Consider the following 8,776-nt stretch of genomic DNA (forward strand, 5'->3'; position numbering starts at 1 on the left):
CACACACACACACACACACACACACACACTGAAGAAAAAGCTCCTTTTGCACATACCTGAGATTGGGCATGTGCGGAAGGAGCAGTAAGAATCCTCCTGGGATGTGTGACGTATCCCAGGAGGCTCTGGGCTTCCAAGGGTAAGGGCTTCAATCACACAAATTTAATTTAGGTTTGCTTTAAGCTAAGAATGTAGCACAGAGAAGGGCTGTGTCATTTTTGATTTGCTTTTAGTTGATAAAAACTAGTAACCAGTGATGAATCTATTACAGTTACAGTAGACAGAGTGGTTTCTTTGGAGGCGCTTGTGATGGTCTCATGACTGGATTATCGTCATTTAACTAGCTTTTGTTTTGAATTCTTTTTGTCATATGATTGATAGTAACATAGTACAAAAAGTCCAAAAGTGTGTTTGGCAGTATGTATCTTGCAATATTAAACCAGCAAAGTTTACCAAGCATTGTGTCTTGACCTTCAGTGGAAGTTTATTTTAGTTTGGGCCTTCCCAGTGGAAATCTTTCTGTTTGTAGGATATATTAAACTTCACATACCAGACAGACACATTTCCAAGGTCACTAAGGTATTTATTTTTGCCTGTCATGTTTCCCTACATTTCCTTAACTCTTGACGCACATTTAAACTTTGTGTATATCCATCTTCCCTTCCTGGCTAATAGTGCAGCATTGTTCTACAATTTTGGCAAATCTTGGAAATCTGATCCTGGTATTATCAAAGCCACAGAGGAACAAAAGAAAAAGGTAACTGGTTAAATATTATCAGATATTACCAGCACATTCTATTTTTTGTCAGTCATGTAATTTCTTGAGATTTGTATCTGATATACACAAAATTGTTTATTAATGAATGTATGTGATAGCCGTTACAGCAGATTAAACCATTAAATAAAATGTGAGCAGGCAAGGAGTTTATTGCAGAAGGGTCAGGAGATGCTTTAATAATTTCTGCATTATGTACAATTGTATTCTGTTCATATCACATTTTTTAATATTGATAATGCACAAGTGAACTATTTTGACCTGCGTACAGGTTAAATATTCAGCTCAATCTCCAGTAATGGGCAAAATGGTCATGTGATCGTCAAGTTTGTTTTCAATATAATTCAGTTTAAATCTGTTCTTTTGTTGGAACGTAATCTAATTTAAGCTTAAGATTAATGTGCCTTTCAGCATGATATAATAGATTTCTTTAATTATTGTTTTTACATGTCATTGTTGTGCAATGTTTCTAATTAATTAATGTGCTGCACTCACATTTCCAGACAATAGTAGAGCTTGCTGAAACTGGCAGCCTGGATCTAAGCATCTTTTGCAGTACTTGTTTGGTAAGTTTTCCCATTATGGTTTATATTGTTCTGACGTGTTACGAAATGAGCAAAATGAAACATAATATTAACCCGAATGTTTGTGAATTTGGGTATTTTGTATACCATTTTTGTTGGGTTGGGAAGGTTAAAGTGTACCTAAACTCAGAAATTTCACTTTACGTAAAAGGGTAGACAACCGTTTTATGTTAAGTAAAAAAAAAAAACAAAAAAAAAAAAACTGAATTTTAAGTGCAACACTAAAAATTAAAATTAAACAATAAAGAAGAATACGGCACCGCCCCCAAATTGAATGAATTGGAGTGCAAAGCCTCTTGGGTACTCCTTCTGTGACTCATGACTGAGCATCTCCGGCATGTGCAGAAGGAGGCCTTTTCGTGGGGAAAAAAAAATTGCAGATCGATCTCACATATGCACAGTGAGAGCGGCAATTTTTTTTCCCAACCTACCTCACCCGATCTGGCGCCTGGGTCTTCTGAAGTAGGAAGAAGAAAGTGGACGAAGAGACAAAGATGGCAGCACCGCAGTTGTCTCCCCACCAGTTGTCATTTCCCTTTAAGACCTTGTGTGATATGGCTTGACTAGACCATTTCTAAAATTCTACATTTTCTAGTATCAATTAGTCACTGCCACAAAGAGTGCCACAAAATGTGTATTTTCAGAAGACTCTTATCTTGGGTCTGGATTGTTTTGTTTTTTTTGTTTTTTTTCCTTTATAAATCAATCTACAATGTGGATGATTTTTGTGGCCTGTTAAAATTGTATGGACAAGCATGTCAAATCTGTTTCCAACTTTCTTTATTAGTGTTATCCCTATATTTTTTTTTAAATAAGTTTATATAATTTATTACCTACTAATAAGTGAATTCCCCACCACTAAAAGGACGTGTGCAGTTCCCGTTGGATTTTTGCTAATTGATATAAGCTGTATTCCAAAAAATATAGATTTCTGTCCTGTCTTTGTAATAACTTTTTTCCACTGTATTAATTAGCTTTTTTAAATGTGCAACTTTAAATTATTTTTTAGATAAGGAAGCCAGTGAGGTCTAAACATTGCGGCATTTGTAATCGCTGTATAGCAAAATTTGACCACCATTGTCCCTGGGTTGGCAACTGTGTAGGTAGGTAAAAAAAAATGTAAACATACCCCTACAGTAATGATTGCTTGGATATGTTACACTCGGCAATTTGTTACTTTTGTTGGTAGCCAGTATAGGGGCCTGCACTGTGTTTCCACTTTTTGTGTTAAGCAGGTTTTGCATACTCATACAAGTTTATAGGAACCTGTTTAAAGTAGGCCAGAAGAAGGTCAACTGCAGGTCAAAAGCACATGTTGATGAATTGATAATGATGTCAAATGATGCAATTAAGACAAACTCCAAGCCTATCAGCACTGTTTCTGTTATAAAATAAAAGCTATAGATTTTTCTACATTTTGGGCTTCAAATCGTGAAAGGATGCATAGGTATTGAGTGGTGCATAAGGATAATAAACATTGTGAATAGTATATGTTATACAGGATCTTGTGCCCAGTGAGAAATGCTCTGGTTTTACTTGTTACCATGGTGGAACTGTAGAAGCATGGAATGCTATGTATACACAAGTCTTGTGTACACATCTGTAGTTAACCATTGACAGCTGTCTTTCTATAGTTCCACTACGGTGATGAAAACAATTTTAACTCTGTTCCGGTTAACCAAAATTGACCAAATATCTAAAAAGGGACCCAGGATAATTGGTATATTGAGAACCGGGGGGAGATTATATGATGAGTGAATTGTGTCTACTGTCCCATTTCCTAAAATACACTGCTGTATTAAACATTTTTAGGTAAAGGGATTTTTGTGATCATTGTCTTAGTGGTTAGGCCAAGTATTCATCTTAGTGGTTTAATCATTTCTTTCATTTAATAATTTCTTGTTTTGAATCCAAGAGAGAAAAGCAAGGTAATGCTTACTTTGATAAGCCGGGACAATTAAGGACAGGAGAGTTTCACTGACATTTGTCTGTCCCTACCCTACCCCAGCCCTTCCTTTCATCCAATATTTGATTATCATAGACCTAATTTATTAGTCTAGTATTGTTTATTCTTACAACTCAATTGTGTCATACCAAGATGCTTAAAAATGATACTTGTCATTGTGGACCATCCCTTGAATCAACAAATGCTAGCAATAAAGTTTTAAAAAATAAAAATGCTGTTTAGCGGGGAACATGAGGCAGGCAGCACGCAGTTGCTTCTTGTAACAGAGCACCTCTGTGATCATCATGACTTTGGTGCGATGAACGTGCACTCTTTGTTCCGGTGATACTTTGTTTTCTATCACTGCTCTTATGCTTAAATAGTTCAGGTACATTTATCAGCTGTAAAGAAAACCATTCTACCATGTAAGTTAGTGTTCTTGGAGTTCTAAGAAGAATGCTGGAAGGTAAAGGTGTAGCATTGCATTTGCTGGCCAAATTAATTCACAATACATACTGTTGACAATGTGTGATCCATCTTCATATATTATATTAATAAATATATGTTCGATGTTATATTTTAGTAATTACCTGTTTGTAAGGCTAACGAAACCTGAACTATTTTTTCTTAAATATTAGGTGCAGGAAACCATCGCTATTTTATGGGATACCTCTTTTTTCTGCTCTGCATGATCTGCTGGATGATCTATGGCTGTATTTCCTGTAAGCATTTTTTCTGAGCTCTGGGGTAACAATGATATGTAGTACATATAGATTGAGGGATCAAAATACATCCGTTGTTTTTTAGCAATTATAAATATATATCTTGATATTACTTTTAAATTTATCTGTATTAGTCATATGAAAAGTACAACAATTTTAAGGGTGTATTGCTGTGTTTCAGCACAATCTGTTAATCTGTTATGTCTGTTATCTGTTAAAATCTGTTATATCTGTGTATATAATAGATTTTAAATATCCTGCGTTAAAGCCACCTTAAATCTAACACAAGCTGGTACAGTTGGTTTTAGTTCCCTAAATTTTATCTTACACTTTTGTGTAAAGATTTCATCATGTACAATGTCTTCTTTTTTTAGACTGGGGAATACACTGTGAAACAACGTACAGCAAAGATGGTTTCTGGACATATGTTACACAAATTGCTACCTGCTCCCCATGGATGTTCTGGATGTTCCTGAACAGTGTGTTTCATCTAATGTGGGTGGCTGTGTTACTGATGTGTCAGATGTACCAGGTAATACACACTTTTTTGTATATATTTGATTAGGTTGTCATACGTCTTACATAGTACAATACATTTCCCTTATCTTAGTTTCTCTTTTGTTGGTGTTTAGAATATACTTCAATAATGATCCTTTGTTTGTAGAATACCTATTATGTACTGTAAGTCTTCTAAGCTTTCAGGTCAGCTTTAATGAGGCCCTTCTGAAAAGCTATCTTCCCTTTTTTAATACATAATATACTGAAGACTAAAAATAGATGGAAGGACCTTTTATGAAATCATCCTAGACTCCTAGATCATATTAGTTGATCAGAGTCTGTCACATTTACTTTTTGTACTGTAAGCAGCATGATTTTGTCCAGGGATTATATTTCTGCTGTAGAAATATGCTTTTAGTACTGTATTGATCTTAAAATAATTTTGGTCTCTTCTACAGATATCTTGCTTAGGTATTACAACAAATGAACGGATGAATGCCAGGAGATATAAACATTTCAAAGTCACAACCACATCCATCGAAAGCCCTTTCAAGTAAGAAGTTTGTATTTGTTCTCTATCATAATGACAGGAAAAGGAAACACATGATCTTTCACAAGATCGTTTTCTATTCCAGATTGTGCAGTTGGGGGCCCTATTTCCACTAAAGCTATAATGCTTATATGGGAGTAGTTTTATGCATCAAAGTTTTGTAATCTCTGCCCCCAACCGGTGATTCGACAAGGAACAGCAGCAGCACTACCACCTCACTACTTCAACATCATTTTTGTAAGGATTTATTTAAAGTATTTCCACTCTTAGTGATGCTGTACCAAATACCAATATCCAGGCAGATTTGGTTACTTGAATTAAAAAATATATTTCATTGTTTTATATATGCCTGGGGTAAGTTTTATAAATCGGTCTAGTTTTCAATGGCTCAAGTCCGGTAGGCTTCTAGGTTCAATTAAAAAAAAAAAAAAAAAAAATCATATTGCAGCAGTCTATATTGAATCACTAAACAAGGCACCAACAGCCAACAGTCTGCACCGACTGAGCTGCAGCCATTCATGTATCCCTTTTACAAGGTTACAATGTGTGATGTGCTGTGATCATGTATGTGTTTGAGCCATTTTTGCTAGCTGTTGTTAGTAAGCAACTTAACATCCTAAAATCCTAACAGGTAGACACAATACTGGGGAAATCATTTAACACCTACATAAGCATCCTGATGGGTTAAATAAGTTCCTGTACAAAAGTTACTTTTTTTCACGTTGGTGTCAGTTATTGAAATTTGCTAAATTCCTGTAAATGATGCTGTCTTGTCTGGGAAGCTTATTGCTGCCCCACTGGCACCAAGTGAAAAAATTGACAGCTACACCTAGGTGTATTACACACAGTATTAAGTGTATTACTACAGTAGGTGTATTACACAGGAAAAGCTTTGTCTAGTTCGGCATGGCTGACATCTGGCCTTAGGTTCTGTGTGTGGCTGGGTGCTACTGCCTCTCAAGACAGTGGACTTTATGCTAAATTGGCTGAGATCTCTGGTCTCAGAAAATCTGCAGGGATCAAGTATTTATCAAAGCAGTTGGCATCAGAATATGGGTGGAACATTGGTGTCGTGCAACACCTTCACCCACTTCCAAACACATTGAGTGAAGATTCTATTTACTTTTGAGTTTATAGTATATGAGTGTATATGACTTTAATGTAGGTAATTATAATACTGGAAAATAAAACTGTTCATATTAGATTACTATTTCTTTGGCATTTTAAATCATGCCTTACATTTTTTAAAAACTAGTTTTTTCAAAGCTAATGACACTTTGTGAATTGTTTTTTCTAATTTTATGCTCCTTTTCTTTTGCAGTCATGGATGTATCAGAAATATCATAGACTTCTTTGAGTTCAGATGCTGTGGCCTCTTCCGCCCAGTTGCTGTGGACTGGACAAGGCAGTACACAATAGAGTATGACCAAACATCAGGCTCAGGATACCAACTGGTGTAGTTTCCACTTAAGCGCTACAAGGCCCCATCTGGTTTGGTGCCTGAAAACGTCTACTTGTCTCTTGCGAAAACTTGCCCCTTGAACTATAGCATGCTGTTTGTAGGGCTATTGAATCTTACAGTACCTTCTCTGTCAGCATTTTATCAACCACAGTGACCATGGACAGGACTATCTGCCCACACTGACGTAGAGGAAGAAGATATTTTGGAGAGGATTTTAGGGAATCCTTTGGATTACTTTGAACAACCGTGAATCTGAGATTATTAGAATTAATTTTTAATATGATTATTTATTTTGCACCGATCATGACAAAGCATGGCATTGCTCTCTCTCAACAAGTCAACCGTCTTCTGCTTGAACAAAATCCATTGTCTTTTCTCTTTTTAAGTACGCCCAGCAAAGTAATGCTTTGTAGTACACCATCATCATCCCCCAATGTGGCCTGGCTTGAGCTAAGAGTCTGTGGCATTATTATTCCTGTAATGTGATCTCCCACAGTTGTGCTCTGTTATTGTGTCGTTGATAATGTGAATTTTGATGCCAGGCTGAAGAATCATGAATTTCTATTGGCCTTCCAGCCTGTTGGGTTAAGTTGGTGAGACGGGCACATGAGGATAATAACAACTGAATGTATGTTTCCTACATTTTATGACTGTCAGCTGTTCCTACCATCTGTTTCTGCATTGTGGAAAACCAATGTTAAATTTCCTTTCTGCAGTAAAGCAGATCTCCGCAGATGCATGCAAGTAGTGTTCTATAGGATTGTGAAGAAGCTCTCCATAATAAGTCGCCAAATAAGTCACTGTTTTTGAGACCTTGCACAGGAACTAACGTGATTACTGGATACTCCAATTTTTTGGACTTCTCCTCATCGTGCACTGACAGGGACAGCGCTGGACACAAATATAAAGTCAAGGAAACACAGTGGTCTTTCGTTTTGTTTATTTTTTTATGTTGAGTTGCATATGTGTTGAGTATGTTCCTTTATTAGATGGTAAAAATAATTTAATTTTTAAGACACATGAATATTATGTGATACTTTGTAATGGTGACACCTCAAAGAAATCTGTGCACACCTGAATTTGCTAGCTGCAAAGTTCCCACAGTGCAGTTCACTTAATTGGCTGCTCTTTGGGGGAGGAAAAAATGGGTTTTAGTTTGGAGTCCCAATAGTTGGCTTTATGCTGGTTATGTTTTATTCTAAACCTGAAATTCCATTTTTATGGATCCATATCCCCTGCAGATCAACTACATACATAGAAAGTTATTTTTAAAAACTTTATCGGATGTCTTCTGTTGCTATCGAGAGAAGGTAGGCCAGTGTTTAGTAGGGGGATCTACTTTCTAGAAACAAAAATGTCCGATACCAGTGCTGTAATAGGAAACTCTATAGTACCCCTTCTCCCCTAACATTCTTTTAGATGGGTGGCATTCTTTGCAATTATTTTACCAAAGCTATCATTTACCGCAAGGCATTCCATAGGATACCTATTATTTTTGATGTTTGTGGAATCCTGGGAAAAATAGTGATCCAGTTCCAAAAGCAAGTATTAAACATCTTTGATTTGATCTACAAATCATGTACTATTGCCTTTACAAAAGAGGAATATTCTGGATTTGAGGGAGGTTTGAAATGGAAAATTTTAATAACCAATAATACCATTGCATTTGGAAAGCTGGAAAGTGAGTCAAGGTTAACCATTTGATTCATAGAAGAAAGCTGGCAACACTTATGTTCACTTTTCGACCTTAACTAAGGGTTGTGTTAACAGTATCTGTTTGCCAGAAGCTTTTAAGATTTAATACATTGACAGGTAAATTTTGATCTGCAAATGGGAGTTGCATTCCCATAGTTGCATACAAAACAAAAATGAAGAAAGGGCACCAACCCAGGCCCTAAAATGGCTATAAACTGCCCTGACAGAGTTTATCTGTTGACGATAATAGACTTTAACTTTTTCATCCTTGAAAGCGCTAGTAATGAAATGCTGGTGACTTCCTTCTTTCTGGACAATCTTGGCATAATTGGCTCAATAAAAAAAGGAAAGGAATGGCAGGAGATTTTGGTGCACAACGTGTGTTCGAGGTTGCAATGCTCAGATGTTTCCCTCACCTTGTATCACAAGTTGCTTTGTGTTTCAAGTGTTCTGATCCCTCAAATGTTGGAATCTAGAATAGTTGACTCACCAACCCAAGCAGTTTTGGTGTTTATTTTTAGAATGCAACCACAGAATAGTCTTGT

At 36.3% G+C, this 8,776-nt stretch overlaps 1 protein-coding gene across 1 annotated transcript in view; it reads left to right on the plus strand.

Moving 5' to 3' along the window:
* Positions 1-8,776, plus strand: part of ZDHHC17 (zDHHC palmitoyltransferase 17) — a gene marked incomplete in the record, with an annotated part of 33,851 nt that overhangs the window by 22,643 nt on the left and 2,432 nt on the right. The window contains 7 exon segments of the mRNA XM_072401396.1: positions 633-757; positions 1,279-1,341; positions 2,369-2,462; positions 3,943-4,026; positions 4,401-4,558; positions 4,983-5,077; positions 6,396-8,776. Coding sequence (XP_072257497.1) covers positions 633-757; positions 1,279-1,341; positions 2,369-2,462; positions 3,943-4,026; positions 4,401-4,558; positions 4,983-5,077; positions 6,396-6,534 — 758 coding nt within the window.

Source organism: Pyxicephalus adspersus, chromosome 2 (assembly GCF_032062135.1).
Source record: "Pyxicephalus adspersus chromosome 2, UCB_Pads_2.0, whole genome shotgun sequence".
In the NCBI taxonomy this organism is placed as follows: Eukaryota; Metazoa; Chordata; class Amphibia; order Anura; family Pyxicephalidae; genus Pyxicephalus; species Pyxicephalus adspersus.